The sequence below is a fragment of the Triplophysa rosa genome, linkage group LG19 (assembly GCF_024868665.1).
Source record: "Triplophysa rosa linkage group LG19, Trosa_1v2, whole genome shotgun sequence".
Classification (NCBI taxonomy): Eukaryota; Metazoa; Chordata; class Actinopteri; order Cypriniformes; family Nemacheilidae; genus Triplophysa; species Triplophysa rosa.
This window is the reverse complement of record NC_079908.1, coordinates 12054070-12072410: the sequence shown is the minus strand read 5'-3', so window position 1 is coordinate 12072410 and position 18341 is coordinate 12054070. Positions and strand designations below refer to the sequence as shown.

General features: G+C 38.6%; 1 protein-coding gene across 6 annotated transcripts in view; it reads left to right on the top strand.

Annotated features, from left to right (window-relative positions):
* cadm1a (cell adhesion molecule 1a) overlaps window positions 1–18341 on the top strand; it is a 269351-nt gene that overhangs the window by 186259 nt on the left and 64751 nt on the right. For 5 of the 6 annotated variants that reach the window (XM_057359684.1, XM_057359680.1, XM_057359685.1 and 2 more), the window contains exons 2-3: window positions 4554–4571; window positions 16378–16524. In XM_057359684.1, the coding sequence (XP_057215667.1) occupies window positions 4554–4571; window positions 16378–16524 (165 nt within the window). The remainder of the gene's footprint in view (window positions 1–4553; window positions 4572–16377; window positions 16525–18341) is intronic. The other variant, XM_057359681.1, reaches the window with a different exon arrangement.

Here is an 18341-nt window from a genome sequence, read left to right as displayed (position 1 = left end):
GAATGATAGGATCACAATCGTGGTGTGTGACACAGAGATGTTCGACAAAACTCTTTGGCATGCGGTTCAGAAAGCCATGGATGTGAAGGTCAATCTGTGTGTTGTCTGGGCCGTGCTAGGCCACACAACCCTGCCCTTTCCATCAAATCCCCTTTGAGATGAAAATACGACCGTGCTCTTCTAACCTTTTAATTACGCGAAGGCTCAGCAGGTCACGCTCAACAGCTGCAGTACTGCAGTATGTCTATCTTCAATGTCCTCAATGCCTAGAAATCAGATACGCTCATTTATGCATATAAATTTAAGCTGGATTTTAAAACCATTAGCACCAAACCAGTATAGGACAACCCAGACGAGAATTCAAATTCATTTGCATGCAGTTTTATTCCAGCTGGGTAGTCTTTACAAAATTTCTGAAAATGCCAAATATTTCATGACAGGTTAGCTGGCACACATCGCCGGCTGCCTCGCATTGAATCTTCTCATAAATCTTCTACGGAATGTTACACGGCAATGCTAGATTCCCCAAACTGAAAAAGAAACCGTGCTATATCTTGAATCCTAAAATACCTCTGCTTTACTTCCTTTTGCTTAATGAGACACGCTCACTGAATAAGATGCGTCTCCCAAGTTTAAGAAAGCCTCAAAAGTCACTTCAAAGTCAGAGGCGGGTGGTGTAAAGCGCCAGATGTGACCTCCCTCTCTGGCTCCACCAAGGTGGTTTTAGGACACTGGAGTGTCTATTCCCATCAGCAGGCTTATCGGAGTGGCAGCAGTGGTGTCTAATCACAGCCCGGCAGACAGACAATAAATCCCTCCCTATTATGGCTCAGGTACACACACGCTTCAATCCTCTCTGACTAAAGCAGCCTATCAAAGCCTGATAGGACAAAGACTTGATCCTCAGAAACACACTGCCACTTTGTCACTGACTTTGAAGCCACGTGAGCCCTACAGCTTTTTATCCGGTGTCATTTTTAGATGGGAGAACTCACTCTTATTTTCATATTTAAAGATTACTGGTCATTTTGCTTGTGTTTCATTTAATACCACATAGGGAGCGGATTTTTAGGTTTTGATGAGTCTCTGACGAGAATGACACAGTTACTTCGTAATATGAAGGAAAATGCCAAACCCTGTTTGAAATCACCAGTCATCAATACCCAACTGCAATAAGTAAGGGCACATAGTTTTCTTTAGTAGCACTGCAATAAAGGTCCAGTGGATGATATTTAGCGGCATCTAGCGGTGAGGTTTTGAATTCCAACCAATGGCTCACTCCACCCCTTCTTTCGAAGCACTACGGTGGCTGACACAGGACAAAGATGTTGTCATGTTTTCGCTTGTTTGCAGAAATTGATAATTTATTTACAAAACACGCCCTTGTAGAGCAGTTTTTCCATTTAGAGCTACTGTGGAAACAACATGGTGAATTCCATTCAAGGGGACCCGCGGTGTATGTAGATAGAAATAGCTCTTTCTAGGGTAATAAAAACATAACGCTTCATTATGTAAGGTTTTTGTACACCTCTGAACACATAGTTATGTATATAATATCGCATTTCTGTCAATAGATCCTCCAAAAAATTACACACAGCACCTTTAAAACTCTTTAGCACGTTATTTTATGTAAACATAATATTTGGTTCCTGTTGCTCAGTTGGTATGTCATGGCTTCAATTCACACACATATTGATACAATGTGTCACTGTGAATTACTTTAAAGAATCTGCCAAATGCATAAATGTAATGAATAAAAAATACAAATTTTGATTGGTTGCTTTTCCTGTCTAAGTGTTCAGCGTTTGACCAGAATTAGCTGCAATGAGGACTAGAATGTATGCCGCAGGTCAAAAGTCTGTCTGTGTGAAGTTAGTCTTTGATGAGACCAATCACGCTGTGAGAAACCTGTGCGAAAGGTGTGGGAGAGGATTGCATCTCTGGAGCTTCCTTTGCGTGGGAGACATGTGAAGGCCGTCTGTTTGGTGTGAAGTGGACTGAGGCTACTCTTTGGCCCTGATCTCAGTGGAAGATCGCAGATACGTTCTGGTAATCATGTCCAAAAATCCTCACAGCTCGTACTAAGCGAGTCTCTTGTGGCTGGAAGAAGTGGGCTGCAGGGTACGTTTATGTAAGGTTTCATATTCACCGACTGGCCTTGAATTGTAATTAGGATTTGTGTGATGTATCGCACCGACGCATGAGCAAAATGGAAAAAGGATTAAGTAAGTAACAGTAGTTCTTCATTTGAGTTGAATGTGTTTGTCTAGTGGTTCAGTTTTCATTTAGCATTCTAGCATTCTCAAGTTTGGAAAAACACGTTTGAATAGGCATGACGCATCTTATTATCCTGTGTGGTCAAGAGATGTCTGTATTAATCTCTCTCTCGCAACCTGTAAATGCCCTGCCATCAATTCTGGTGTTTTTGTAGCGTGCCTCACTTTAAGGCTTTTGACTCTATGAAGTGCTCTCAGGTTGGTGTGCATGTATAGAGACACAAGGGTTCATTAATGCAGCTCATGCATACTGACCCCAAGTTAATGTCCCTATCATTTTGGAGTAGGTAGCGTCTCTCAAGTGGGATAACTCATGTTTAATGCATTCCGCTGGTCAGGGATTTTAACCTCACCTGAGGAGAGGGAGGTAGAGTGTGACACGAACTGGGCGGTCCCTTAGCTCTCTGGTCAGGGGCCTAGCGAAGCTTAGAGCCAGCGCGGAGATACTCTGAAGGCTGACATTTACTTAACATGGATAGTCCTATCTGTGCACCCTGTGTTCCAGGGGTCTGAGTTCAGGGGTGGCCCCTGATCCCCTGTGGCTATCAACCAGTTACTGACTGCACCCAAACTGCATGCCATGAATCCAAAAGCAGGCTCTGCAGCCTCTCACGGCACACAGTATCCACCAACCCGTGTATTACAGATCTACCCCGCCGAAAACACCTGCGGCTTAGACCAGACTAGTTTTTGCTTATTTGTGCTGCTTTGATTCTGGTAGCCATGCTTTCTGAAGCTATTTTTCTGGTTGAGGACAAGGTTATTATTTAAAACTATAATAAAACGATTGCTATTCAAAACATCATAGTTTTGTTTTTGTTGTAGTTTTATTAATACTTAATTGGAATCTTTTTATATTTTTAGTTTTTATGTTAATTCTAGTTAATAATTCTAGTCCGTAATATTTATTTGTCCTGCAATTGCATTTGGTAGCCATATTTTTTGGTTGGGACAAGATTATTATAGTTTACTAAAACTATTAAAAACCATTCCTGTGAATTGGGCAAGAAAAAAAATGTCCCCATGTTTTACTCACCCACAAGGCATCCTGACTGAATATGACTTTCTTCTTGAAGAATAATTATGTCGATTAAAGTCGAAGTTATAATACCACGTATCATTTTACTTCCAAGCGGTAGAATGGGAGTGAATGGGCGACGACTTTTTGAAGCTCCAAAAAGTGCATCCATCAAGCAAACAACTCCTCGACACGGCTCTGTGGTCTTAACGAAGGTCTTCTGAAGCGAATCCATGCGTTTAAGAGAACGTCTTCGTCCCTTTTCTAATACTGTTTAAATTCAATTGACAAACGAATGCCCAAGGCAGAGCACAAATATCTGTTTTCAATGCCTTCGCGTGGAGTCCCAGAAGAGGAATGCTAATTAGCACATTAGCTAAGATGAAAATTCTGTGAAAATGCTAATAAGAAAATTGTTTTACTAATCAGACTCTGAGTCATTGCGCACTTTCGTAGTCACGTCGTCTCTAAGTGCTTTTTCAAACTGTTCTGCGTGTACCAGAGACAGAGTGCATTAGCTAAACCTCTGATTTGAGGTCTAAGCCACAGATACTGTAGATGAGCTTAAAACCAGATGCTATTGACATGCTGTAATTAATGTAGTTTCACAGTGTGCCACAGTTAGAGAAAGCACTGAATGAGTTAAGATAATGTTTCGCTGGGGACCTGACATAAGGCTGACGTGAGTTCTCTCTCTCTCTATTGTTTGTTATTGTTATATTCATGAGGTACTCGCTGTTTTAATGGTTGCTGAAGATACAGTGTGAAATGATTATTCCGTCAGATTCTGCTATCAGTGTGCAACCAAAAGCGTTTAAAAAAGAAAAATTGTTTGTTTCATTTACATTGTTACGTTAAGGGTTAGTTCACCCCAAAATAAAAAAATCTCTCATTGTTTTTTTTTCACCCTCATGTTGTTCAAAACCTGTTGCACCACAAAGAAATTTTGAGAAATGAAAGTAAAAGGGGGCACTATGCCATAGTATGTTTTATCTTCTCACAGTCTTGCTCAGAAATGTTGACTATTTCATTGTTTTCCCCAAAATGTTAAACTAAAAATGTTGTGATTTTTGTTGTGAAAATATCATTATCAGGGTTTAAATGGTCATTTTTATAGGTTGAAAATGACCTTTTGTTGATTATTGATGAGTTTTAAAGTGTCTCTCGACTCTCCTCCGGCTGCATGTCGCTGTGGGGATGTTCTGCTTGTGAATGGCTTTTTCCTAATTGTTCTCTCTTTCTTTCCCTCTTTCTCACAGGAGCTGCTCAGTTTGCAGGTAATGTTACCTTTTTGTTTTGTGTGTGTGGGTTCCCCATCCCCACAAAAAAACCCTCATCCTTTACAGCTGGAAATGTTGGTCATAACCAAAAATCTAGCTTTTTCTCTTTTCTTCTTTTTTAACCTCTACCGGTACAGGTGCTCTCTGGCACTCCATCTTTCCTCTCTCTCCTAACATCGTCCGTTTCTCCACTTTCAAGACAGAAATTCTGCCTCATTCTGTCTGATGTGTCATCCAGTCGAATTTCTCCATTTTACACCGAGAACATTTACTCCTGATAGGCAATCATTTCCTCTTTCAAATGTGGGGAATGTATTTGGAAGGAGGGCGGTAAAATAAGTCATTTGGTAAACCGCAGTCAAACTTGCCATTCTATCAATGTCTTATCAGCGCCCGTGTGGTCTTCCTCATTTTCTTTTTTCGCCATTTCGTTGGCAGGGCTCATCAAAGACGAGCGTGGGTTTGAGATAACAGAATGCTTTTTTATTTATTTTTTGTCCTCAAGAAATGATATTGCTTGTGGTGTGTTCAGATCAGAGAGGTAGCCGAATAAAAGCGCTATTTGTGCTAAGTGATACAGAGGTATCATGGTTGTGAAGCCTATTCCATGCATTGAAGCCTGGCTGAAATATATATTTTTGATGACTTGGCAGATTTGCATTTTCTATATTGAAGGAGGTATGAAATTGATATGATGCCTGATGTAAGGGATCTGAATTTATTCAAGTGTTGTTCAAGTGATGAGTTCTTGCTGTGCTTTCTGCTCATGTTCACAAGCAGTTAGTTTAGTTGTCTCTGGAGTAGGTATTCGTGATATATCAGTATTAACACCATCAGCCAATAGTTTTACTTTTTATTAGTAATGGTATCATAGACTGAATGATGCTTATAGCAATTTTCAGTTTTTTAGATTCAAATAGCATTTTTATGCTCCGTTTCAGTATAAATCGTAATCTTTACAGCTATACATTATGCTGTAACGCATCAGTATAGGGGGTAATTCTCACTATTTACTAGTTGTTATTAGCATGCATATTATTGGCATATTGGCTGTTTATTAGTACTCATAAACCACATATTCTGCATGACCATACTCTACATCCTTAATCCTACCCAATACCTTAACCTAACAACTACCTTACTAACTATTAATAAGCAACAAAGTAAGAATTTGAGGAAAAAGTCATAGTTAATGGTTTGTTAATAGCGAGAATCACCCCCTATGAAGTGTGACCCATTATGCCCGATTTCATGCTTCCGTGTAATTTTATAGTGACGTTATAGGTATATTGTCTAAACATTCCTGTGTTGTCTGATATCAGTCACAAAATGAGGCTCAACAAAATCATACATAAACAGTTTTAAACAATTGTAGATTCAATAAATCACTACTAATAAGCTCTCCCTGTTAATCATAAAAATCTACTTATTTACTCCATGTTAATCATAAACATTTACTTAGTAACTATTACACAAAAGTCACTGCCTGCAGCTGTAATGTGTCAGAGGAGAACTGCCTGAGACTTGGTTCTCCCGAGTTTTTTTCTCCATTTATTCATCGTTGGAGTTTTGGTTCCATGCCACCATTGTCGTGTTGGCTTGCTCACTGGGAGACTTCTGATATTTAATAGTAGATTAACTTCTGCAAATTCCATTAACATTGCATTTATTAGGATGGTCCTCTCTGTCAGTACTCTTTACACTCATTTTCTTATTCATGTAAAGATGCTTTTATTCAATATGCAAATGCAACATTGTAAAAGGCACTATATAAATAAACTTGACCTGACTATATTGTTTATATCGACCATAACAACCAATTATTACATCAGCAAAACTTTCTGTATAAGTGCTTTCCTAATCTAATGCCAAAAAAACAAAAGATTCAGACGCATAAGCCTATATAATTGCCTACCAAATCAACCACTTTCTAATGTTTCCTCATCAGCAAAAAGGGAAGGAATGCTTCTTTTTGAGTGTCAGCCCACATTAGAACAGAAAACTAGACACCCGCCCTGGGCTGCACCTGAAGGGGGCGATGATTCAGACAGACTGCATTGCGGCCAGCGACTTTAACCCGCACTCCAGCAGCCCTCGACGATGAATGCTTTTCTCTTCACAGTCTATCAGCCCAAACATGCTGAGGCGCAAGAGAAATTCTCACGCACGCAAATGCTCCGAGCTTGGCAGAGGCTGTGCATTTTTTTGCCTTGCGACTCAGTTATTAATCGCAGCCAAGTTATTTGTAAGGGTATAAATTAGAAGTGAGCTATAAAGAAGACGCTCCCAAGGGGTACTGGATGAATCCCAGTCCTTGTTAAGGACCCTAGTCCTTCATGGCCTTCTGCTTGGTTTATGCCGCATTTTTCTCTCTCGCTCTCTCTCACTCGCCCTCTTTCTCCTCCAACTCTGCTTGTAAACAGAACACTCTCTTGCCAAAGACATACACTCACCATTAATGCTGAATAGAGGAGCGTGCTGATGGCGATGCTATTATTGTGTTAGTTGGCTCCTGTGAAATTACAGTAATATGATCCAGAAGAACTGTGCTAGCTAAACACATTAGCGCAGGGCAACAGTGAAAGAACATGCCCACAATGCATCCAGGATTTCTCTGCCTTCTCCTCTCCTCCCCACTGTGACAAACAGTGTTTTGGCTTTGATAGATCTGGGAGTTAGAAAGTAGCTGATACATGTGCAAAGACACATTTATTTAATGTTTGCTGATGAAGGATAGCACACCTCTTAGAGGGATACATAACTCAAAAGTGAAAATTCTGTCATTATTTTCCCACCCTCGTATCACACTGGTAAAACATGATGATGTTTGTTATTCTGTGGAACAGTCAATAAAATGATCACTGGCACTATATTTGAGTATTTAAAGGGATAGTTCACCCAAAAAGGAAAATTCTTTCATCATGTGCTCAGTCATGTCATTCCAAACGTGTATGACTTCCTTTCTTCTGCAGAACACAAAAGAAGCTATTTTGAGAACGTTGGTGAACAAACAACATTGGCCCCAATCGACGTCCGCTGTATGGACACAAAACCACTGAGACATTTCTCTAAATATTCTCTCTTCTGTTTTGCAGAAGAAAGAGTCATATACAGGTTTTGAATGACATGACGGTGAATAAACGGTGACATAGAGATATTCTTTCAAAAATGCAAACTTTTGTTTCATAGATGGAACTTGTACATGTTTTGAAGGAGGGTAGGGATAATAATATCATTGAGGAGTCAGTAATGACAACATTTTCATTTTTGGTTAAACTATCCCTTTCAACCCCCTTCATCTCTCTCCCTGTCTCAGTTTTGTGTCTTTCTGTGAGAGGCTGTCTCTGTACCGCCTCTGTTCTGCTCCCCCTGACCTCAAGGACATGCCTCTGCCACAAGGACTCTGTGTTCTGCCTCTTTGCGTCTGATGTCATCTTAGTCAACGCGTGTGAGGTTTTTTTTGCTTTTTAATCTGTGCCGATCGATAGAGGAAGATGTGAGAGGCTGAGGGTAGTTAATCTCCAGCCGCCTGCATGGGGATTCTTATCCTTGTGTGCACAGACGTTTCCGAGATCAGGACGCGAGCTTGGAGACAATGCAAAATACACACTGGACTACCCGCGCGGTCTCAGCTCGAGGATCTGGTGTTTAGATGGAGGCTGTGTGACTCCTGCACAGCTCACTGATTCCAGTGTGAGGGACAGGTGCTGGAGGTCCTCACAGTGCACCGTCATGCTGTGAAGAGGAATGCTGGAAAGGAAGAGGAGAGGGGTGGAGAAAGAGAGGGCAGAGCAGGTCTCTCTCTACTTTTCTCTCTAGCATTTCTCTAACCTGGCACTTTCCCCAGATTGGATTTTAATAAGGGTCCTATGGCTCTAAAGCATTAGACATGACAATTCATGTGGTTATTAATAATATTAGTATTATTATTTAACATAAACTTAACTTTGCATGGGAAGTAGCTAATTTTAACCACATAAAATTTCTAAATCTCCTAAAAATCTTCTAAAAATAGACATTTTTACCTGTCGCATATTCACTTAGACCTTGTTGTTTATATCCAACAATTAAAATGATACAAATCAAATCTAATAAAAATCATACATTTCATATTGTCATATATATATATATAATTTCATTCAATTTTCAAAAATTTAAAAGGTCACACTTCAGAATAGGGGGCAATTCCCGCTATTAACAAACCATTAACTAAGACTTTTCCCCAATAAACTCTTAATTTGTTGGTTATTAATAGTTAGTAAGGTAGTTGTTAGGTTAAGGTATTGGGTAGGATTAAGGATGTAGAGTATGGTCGTGCAGAATATGTGCTTTATGAGTACTAATAAACAGCCAATATGCCAATAACAGGCATGCTAATAGTGTTGACTAGTTAATAGTGAGAATTGCCCCCTATACTGAAGTGTTACCGTTAAAATAAAAGTTTAATTTGTATTTATACATTAAGACACACAATTTGATAGGGTTACTGAAATATATAATATAGTAATATATAATATATTCATAAAAAAAGAATTGTATGTTGATACATGAATAATATATAATTATTTGTTAATTAATAATAATATAATGTAATATAATAACTCTATGTCTGTGGGATGTATTTTCAATGTTTACTGCAATGTTCACATTGCATTATCAGTTTACACAAAAAAGCAGCTATTAATTGTTTATTGATTATTTATTTATATAGATTTTTTTCAACTTTAGACATTTCTGTTTAATTAAAATAAACATGTTTATTTTTTTACCCCAAACTAGTAGCACATTTGATTTAATGGATGTACATTTCCTTATAGGGTTCAAGTAAACATCTGTAAAGTGTTTTTTAATTGATTTTATGGCCATGTTCATTTAAAAACTGAACAATGAGTCCACTAGACGTACGAACACTGGCTGAGTAACAAAAACATGAACACGATACAAGGGTTAAATAATAGAACATAAAACAAGTAATATAATATTTAGTTAGACCTCCTGAGGTCTGTTTTTTAAAAACTGAAAAATAATCACATTTCCAGGCCCTGTTTTCTAACCTTGTATCATTGAAAGTGCCACCTGCTTTTCTTCCATATTCATTTCTCTTTTCATCTTCTCTCTTTCTTTGTCTCTGGCCTTTTGTTTGTCTGGTTCCCTTTGTTTATCCATTGCAGTAGAGACTCGGTCACAGAGGCAGAAGTCCTTTTCCTCTCTTCCTCTGCTGAGAGAGATTTCCAAATGAGCGAGCAAAGGTGGCAAGGCCTCTGGTGCTGCGCCCGGCCCCCGTCGGTTCTCTGACGCATTAATCACCAGGCTGCCATCCATCCCTTCCCACACGCCACATTCCACTGCTGCTTGCATCCAACCAGCATTTTACCCTTCATTAGCGCTAGTATCACCACAATTTACTTAACCACGCATTTGCGTAACGAAGTATGCAACTCCTTTATAAGTCTGTGGAGGGTGGGCAGAGAGGGTCTTTGTGTCTGAGGGGTCTTTGGCCTTTAAGGATACTCGCTCCAGTTTGGATGCTGTTTCATAGCCTGCATGTAAAACAAGCCACTATTGTTATTAATTAAGCACAACAAAAGCTGGCAGACCCTCAGGGGTCCAGCATTGAAAGCTTACATTATAATATTTGCATTAAATGCATTCTTCCTGCTCTTTAGCCTGTTAGTATCACCACTACATTGCTTTAAAAATAGATGCTTGTTTTTCAATGTAATAATCATTATTAATATCCGTGAAGGCACTTTTAACAGTCTTTAGCTAGTTTGCAAGTACCCTGGGAATATGAATTTAATAAATATAAATTATTCATAATGTTGTTTCGGATATCGTATTAAAGTTCCATAATTAAATTGCTTCTGTAGCTCAGTTGCTTGGCGTTAGCAGTGCCAAGGTCATGGGTTTGATTCCCAGGAAGCACAGATACTTATGAACTGTATACTTTGAAGTTGTTTTGTGTGAAACGTGCATAAATGTAAAAGTAAGCCAAGTGAACGAATTCAGCACAAAAAGCAGACTCTTAAAAGCTTAGTTCATTCCAGTTCAGCTTGATGTGTTCTCTTAAGAAGATTTGGTAAATTCATCCATGTTTCATTTGGCTTGACATTGAATTGAACTCTGCATGTGGGTCATTGCTGTTGTGCAGCTTTTTAACTTTATATTTTTAAATTTGGTTAAACACAATTATCCTATAAGTAAAGTATTCTGGATTAAATAATTAAATCAAACTGTTTATTACTTCAGACGTTTCTTGAAATTGTTTAAACAAGATGTCTAACAGGCTGAAACTTAAAAACATTTAAATAAGGAACTAAAGTTAACATTTGCTTAGTGGAGACTGACAGTTAACATGTTGGTGTCATCCGAAAAGTTTTCTTTAACCATCTTTTTAACAAATCAATCATCATGACAGAGCATCACTGTCAACGTGTCACTTTCTGAAGGATCTGAAGGATGACTTCATTAAGGGGCTATAAAATAATTACCAATTAAAATAGTGCTCTCTTAAAAATGTTTATTTTAATTACAGAAATAAATTAAGAAACATGTGGACTATTTCATAATAACTTTTCCTGTGTACATAATGCAGGGTTGATCAGACCATATTAATAATTTTTTTTAATTGTGCACTTATTGCATTAAAAATCTAAACTTATATAAGTTCAATATTTTTATATTATATTATGTATTATGGGAATATTCAAATGTTTTGTGTAGGAATGTCCATTTTATTGTAGAGTCTCTGCTAAAAAGACAGTGTAGCGTAGACGATGTTCTTCCGCTAAATTGAGCTGATATTGCTGACAAACATGGTTCCTATGGTTGTCCAATGTAGTCTTGTTGATAATGGATCTCTTGATGGGGACAACCATCCAAAACAACGTACTGCTAACCAGCAATGCAAAAATCGGCTCTTTTTACAAGGGTGACTTGGTTGGAGAAGTCACGTTGGCATGTGTTAGGAGCAGATGGAAGGACACAATGACATTTATGCAAGTTCTGAGCTCACCATAAGTCATTAAAACACCAGCGTGCATACAGGAATAGTTCATCCAAAAATCATTTACTAACCACAGTGCCGTTCCAAAACCACATGACTTTGTTCTGTGGAGCACAAATGGTGATTTTTTTTGTTTACAATATTTAAGCCATTCCATATAACAATATGTATATTATATTATATAATGAACAGTAATGATATATAATGTCCAAATGATAAAATTAAACGATGACAATGGTAACAAAGGAAACGACACACTTCTCCATTTTATCTCCATCCAGACTCGTTGCTGTCTATGAGAAAGAACTATTAAAGATATTAAAGAGACATCCTTCGGGATTTTTCTTCCTTTCGGTGATCATTCAAAAGGAAGTTCCCAAAAAGGAAAAACCTGCTCGGAAAGTTCAACACCCCCCCGAACAACCGGGTACAATAGCCGCAGAGATCTCCGCCATTACGCTGTAATATTCGAGCAGAAGCTGTGACCTTTACAGTTTGGAATAGTGATGCGTATCGTATCCCGCTCACTGATTTCAGCTCACAGGTAGACCAGATCTCACTCTTTTACCATCACCTGCATTCAGATCTAATTCAAAGCCGTGCTTCTCGCACATGCTGCTTTAAAACGTGCGGCAGGCAGGATGAGCTATTGAGGCGGACAGTGGAGTGCTTTGACCTTTACAGCACGGCAGTGTACTCCTGCATTAGCCCGTTCTGTGTGTGTCTCTCTCACACACACATGCTCACTGGGTGTTCCTCTCATTTGATGTATGAGGGCCACTGGGATGGTGCTGGGGCTGTAGTAATATAAATGGCTTGTCTGCCTCACTGAGAGCAGAGTATCGTCCTCTGACAGCTTTAATCTAGACCAAAATGATCAATGTTCTGTGCTACTTATTTTGAATGTCTGTAATTAAATACAGAGATAATGTCACAGATCTGTTTGAACAAGTTATGCAAATGCACAGCACACAAATTTCTTTGCCATTTCTGCAATGCCTTGTTTGTTGTCGATGCATGCACGGAAAGCTAATTTTTGCAGGGGGCCTATTCTGACTGTCTGTATCCTGAGCATTAGAGGTAATGAAAGCTTCATTTAAATAGAAATTCATCATCAGTTTAGTTGTTCCACCTCCGGTGACACAAACAATTATCTTAATTAAACCAGGCTGCTCCAATAATCAATAATAATTTAGAGTCTAAACAAGTTAAATCCCTCTATTAATACGATATGATCCGTGCACAATGTTTGCTTAACGTTTAATATGTCTGGGGCAATTTTTCATACCAGTTACCCGAGATCAAGAACGTATGATGTCATTTTCTGTTTGCCGAGGTTTTCCAAACTCCCGTGTATAGAGAATATCAAAATTACTGCAAATAAAATAAAAATATAGTTTATATATAACTTTAGTGCTGCCGACATAATTGGGTCTCTAACAGTATGTGGGTAGTTGACATGTTTACTATGGTGTGACAAATGTTGAAAACAAACTGTTTATAATATATTATTTATATGTATCATATAAAATAGCATAAAATATATTTATCTTCATTGTTAGTTTTTTTGTACATGTTTGCTGTAACACCATTGGACACATACGGGTTTATTTGTCAACTACCCCATGATCTGTCTCAAGTCAATGTAAACAATTCATAAGTTTGTCAAAACATGCAAATTCTATATTTTTTCTGAAAAATTACTTAACGAAACTGAAGCTTTGTTGACTTAATTCTCAAATACAGTTTAATCTATTTTGTTAAGCATCAATATCAAGCTGTTGTATCAAAATTGGTATAGCAAATCATTAAATGTTGCATGTTTTGGCATCAGCTACTGAAGTTTAGTCTGCAAAGGTATTGTGTGCACTGTTACACACACAAACACGTGAGAGAACCAGAGAGCATGCCAGAATGTTATTAACACGTTTACTTAGTTTCCTTATTGAGTTTGACTCACTGGCGTACCCTGGTGGTTCATGTTTGTTCCTTCAGTATTTTTTATGACCCGTGTTTACCTGATGCTGATGTGTGTAAACATCTGTTCTTCAGAATTTAGAGCACAAATAGTTAAATAATATCTCAGCGTGATTTGTTGCCAAAGATTTCACAGAACTTTCTGGAAGTAATAAAGATATGAGCAATTTCTCGAGAGGTCTTCTGGTGATTAGAATTAGCCCTTGCCTCCCACATGACACAACTGCGCCCGGCTCATCACCCCAAAGCTGTTAAAAACAAACACAACTGCCTAATTACATGTACGTTTTGCTATCATGTGTCTTCATTTTAATGACCGTTTGAAAAACATTTGGTTTAAAAATATGTTAGTGCTCAGCCAGGACTAGAGTTGTGGGGTTTTTAAAATGAGGGTGAGTGATGGCTTGTTAAAAAACGCAGTGACGGTTTACGTTGCACTTGTTGTTTTGATGAATCTGGGGTTATCAAGTTGATAAAAACAAGCGTGACTCAAACACATACTGTTGCGATATGGTTTTCCTTTCCTCAGTCATTAGTCACGTTTCTTAGATTTGACATGCAGTAGGTGTCATGCATTTGCGCATTAGCTTGCCAAACATGGCTGCTGTGTATGTGTGTGTTTACACTTCGATGCATCTTCTGATGTCACTTAGCATGATTACCACCCACCAGCTCAACCATCACAGTGTGGCCAGCATTTAACACGGTCTCCGTGACAACCACTGTCGCACGCCACACGCTTAACCTTCATCCATAACCCCATCTCCTAGATAAACAGGCTTTCTATTTGCATTTCCAATCCAGTCCTCTCAATCCACACCTCATCCCATGTGACGAGTCTTAAGAAAGTCACACTCTCACAAGGTTCATTTGTTTCGCTGTTTTTTGACTTTGTGCTACTGGCAGGCTGATTGAATTCAGTTTTGTTAAACTGTCTCCCCTTATCTGTCGCCATCGCGCAATCTGATTTCTTTCTTCCCTTTTGCTTTAAGTGACAGGGCTGTTAAGAGGTGCCTGACAACTGAGGCATGCAAATAAGCTTTCGGAAGCGCATTAAAGTCACGTCACATTTCGCATTTATATATTTATTTACCTACAGACATGGCCCATTCATGCTTTCCTAGCGGCCGTGGGCGCTTTATTTTCATTTTTATCCTGGTGGAAAAACTGAATTAGCTGGTTCTTAATGGTCTGTTTTCATTTATAGTGTAGCGGGCCTGTGGCTCGCACAAAAACACAAATTTTGCAGAAGACATTTTCGCTTCAGGTCAAGCAGTCAAGGTCTGCAGCTTCCATTTCCCAGGCTATGGCGGCTTTTATCACATGGTGATATGATTCAGAGAGGGGATTTGGACCGAGCATGTGTAACATGAAAACAGGCAATCTCAAGCACACACTATGCAGGAAAGAGAGGGAAAAAACACTTTCACACACTGCTGGATATTCACACCCACTCTAGCTGTGTTTTGCCACCTGCTCTTCATTGTGCACTCATGTAAGTGTGAGATTGTGGGTTTAGCCGATGCAGGGAACATCTCGGCATTACGGAAATGGACAGTGGTACCATTTCTTCCAGTCTGACTTTGTCATTTTGGTTATTGTAACCAGTACTATTTGACCAACAATATGGGGTTTTCAATTACCGATGCTGACAGAAAGATCTATCATATCATATATCGATCTATGTCTAAAGGATCAATTATATGTGTGAAGTTAAAAAAAGTGTTCTTCTGGACCAATGTTTAGCTTTTGCAAAATGATCTAATGGTTAGAAATACACTATAGATCGATTGATTGAGAGATGGATGGATGGACTGAAAGAAAGAAAAAATAATAATGGAAAGAAAGAAGAATAGAAAGAAAGAAAGAAAAAAGAATGAAAGAAGTATGAAAAGAAAGAAAGAAGAATGGACGGAAAGAAAGAAGACTGGAAAGAAATAAAGAGAGAAAGAAAGAAAAAAAAAGAATGGAAAGAAAGAAAGAAGACTGGAAAGAAATAAAGAGAGAAAGAAAGAAAAAAAAAGAATGGAAAGAAAGAAAGAAAGAAGACTGGAAAGTGAGAAAGAAAGAGGAATTGAAAGAAAGAAGAATGGAAGGAAAAAAGAAAGAAAGAAAGAAAGAAAGAAAGAAAGAAAGAAAGAAAGAAAGAAAGAAAGAAGAATGGAAAGAAAGGAAGGAAGCGAAAGAAAGAAAGGTAGGAAGGAAGGAAGGGCGGACGGATGGACGGAAAGAAAGAAAGAAGACTGGAAAGAAAAAAGAAAGAGAAAAAGAAAGAAGAATGGAAGGAAAGAAGACTGGAAAGACAAAAAGAAGAATGGAAGGAAAAAAAGAAAGAAAGACAGGATGGAAGGGCGGGCAGGCGGACGGAAGGAAGGAAGGATAAAAGAAAGAAAGAAGACTGGAAGAAAGAAAGAAAGAAAGAAAGAAGAATGGAAACAGAGAAAGAAGAATGGAAGGAAAAAAGAAAGAAAGAAGAATGGAAGGAAAGAAAGAAGACTGGAAAGAGAGAAAAAAGAATGGAAGGAAAGGAAGGAAAGAAGACTGGAAAGAGAGAAAGAAGAATGGAAAGAAAGAAAGAAAGAAAGAAAGAAAGAAAGAAAGAAAGAAAGAAAGAAAGAAAGAAAGAAAGAAAGAAAGAAAGAAAGAGGAATGGAAAGAAAGACAGACAGACAGAAAACAAGAAAAGAAAGAAAGAAACAGACAGACAGACAGACCTGAATTCCATGAGGTTGTGTCAAAACGTCAAGTATCTTCCTATCACTAGACACTTTTGCCTCACCACTGTCCTCTCTCTCTTTTTCTCTCTTTCTTTGTCCACAGTACAAAGCCAGAACCTCGTAGCGGACAACGTGTCGGTGGTGGAGGGAGAGACAGCCATCATCAGCTGTCGAGTCAAAAACAACGACGACTCCGTCATCCAGCTCCTCAACCCCAACAGACAGACCATCTACTTCAAGGACGTCAGACGTGAGTTCACACACCCACCCACACATACACTGTACACACACGTAACATCACGTCTGTCCCCAGATAGCTTCCATGGAAGATAGGAAGTGTTAATGCAGCAGAGTAATCCATTGCGCTTTTGAGGGCAACAGATAGAGAGACCCAGCTGACTATTGAGGCCATGCTTTTTTCAGCGATTTGCCTCGCTCTCGTGTGATCCGTCGTTCCCAAGAACGCTCTGATATTTCCACAGCTGCACTGTGTAATTATAGCAGAGGGTTTCATCTGAAATATTGTGGCCTCGGTCCCATGTCGTATTAAAAAAAAAAAAAAAACACTCTTTGATGATGGTGTTTTCTTTTTTAAAGGAAGCATTTTTAAATAGTTCCTCGAAGTGCGCTCGAGGTCATTCCGAATTCAATCCGTCACATGGCGGATGTTGAGCGGATGTTGAGGCGCTCTCTGCGAACGGTCCCCGGAAAGGTCTGTCCTTTTTATTTCAACACTTTTCTCTGAAATAATGATAAGCCTCAGCGAGGTGCCAGACCAAGTCATTTTCATCTCCTTCCCTATAAACTGCACTCTGGTTAAAGACTGTTGCAGTCAAGGAGAGAGAGCAGGAGAGCCATCAGTCGCCTGAGGGACTTTCCTCATCAAGTGATGGTTAAAGTGATTGTGTGCCTGGCACTCTCAGAGGTTGGATTAAGGTCTTCTGAACCGTCATTTTATCTCTCTGCTTCCAATCATTAGCAAGGCCCAGACTCCAGGTTTTTCGGGCCATGCAAGGCCGTAATTATCGCCCGTCTTCTTAATAAAACTTTGATGGGCTCTTCTCAAAGTAACCGTGGCCGGTAATCAAAATTGATTGCTGCCATTTAGAAGTGGCAGCATGTGTCCCGGAGCCTCTTGGATTAAACCTGGGAAAACAATTCAAATGAGATTCGGAAGAGGAACACAAGAGCAAGGGAAAGGAAATGAGAAAGTACGAGCAGGAGCGAGAGAAAAGAGGAGAAGCGAGCACGGATAATCAAGGTGGCTATCAGCCATTCATACACAAAGGGACTTTTCTGGGAGCTTTCGTCTCTCTAAATTTTTGCTGTCTTGTTTGTGGTGTCATTTGTTTTTGGTTTTGAAGGATCCCTGAGCAGCATGGATTATAAAGGAATGTACTGGGTTTCTTTTTCTAGGGTTGTCAATTTAATATCTGTTGAGGCAAAAAAAATCGCATTAAAGGGCCGGTCACGCAGAAAGTTTGTGTTCAGCCTAAAAACAGACTTTCTGTGGATTGCTGTGATAATTCAGTGATAGGCTTGTTCAATGACATAAAACAAAAATATATTGATTTCTAAAGCCATGTTTTGGAATGACATGTTTGGTCTATTCAGTGACTCATGAACTAATAATGAACATTTTAACAGTGTATTGATCTGGGTTAAGGTTTTATTTATAAATAAAATAATATTATTTATTTTTCATAAGTGTTCATTAATAATAACTATTTATACATCTGAACATAATATTAATATAACAATAAAATAACAATTTATTATTATGTTAAAATGAACATTAATCAAGTGCAGATGCTGTTAAAGGGTTGGTCGTTTTTATTTCATGTTGTTTTATATGTTCATAAATTAATGATTAGATTTTTAGATGTAAATGAGAATTTTACAAGTATTTTTTTAATGTAAAAACATATTATTAAATCAGTTTAGAATGTATTTAGATATAACACGTTACACTGCGAGAGACTGGGCATTTCATTCTACCCATAATAAAGCAATAAGCCCCAAGAAGCAGTGGGCTACAGCGCATTTAAGGGCGTTATTAGGCATGAC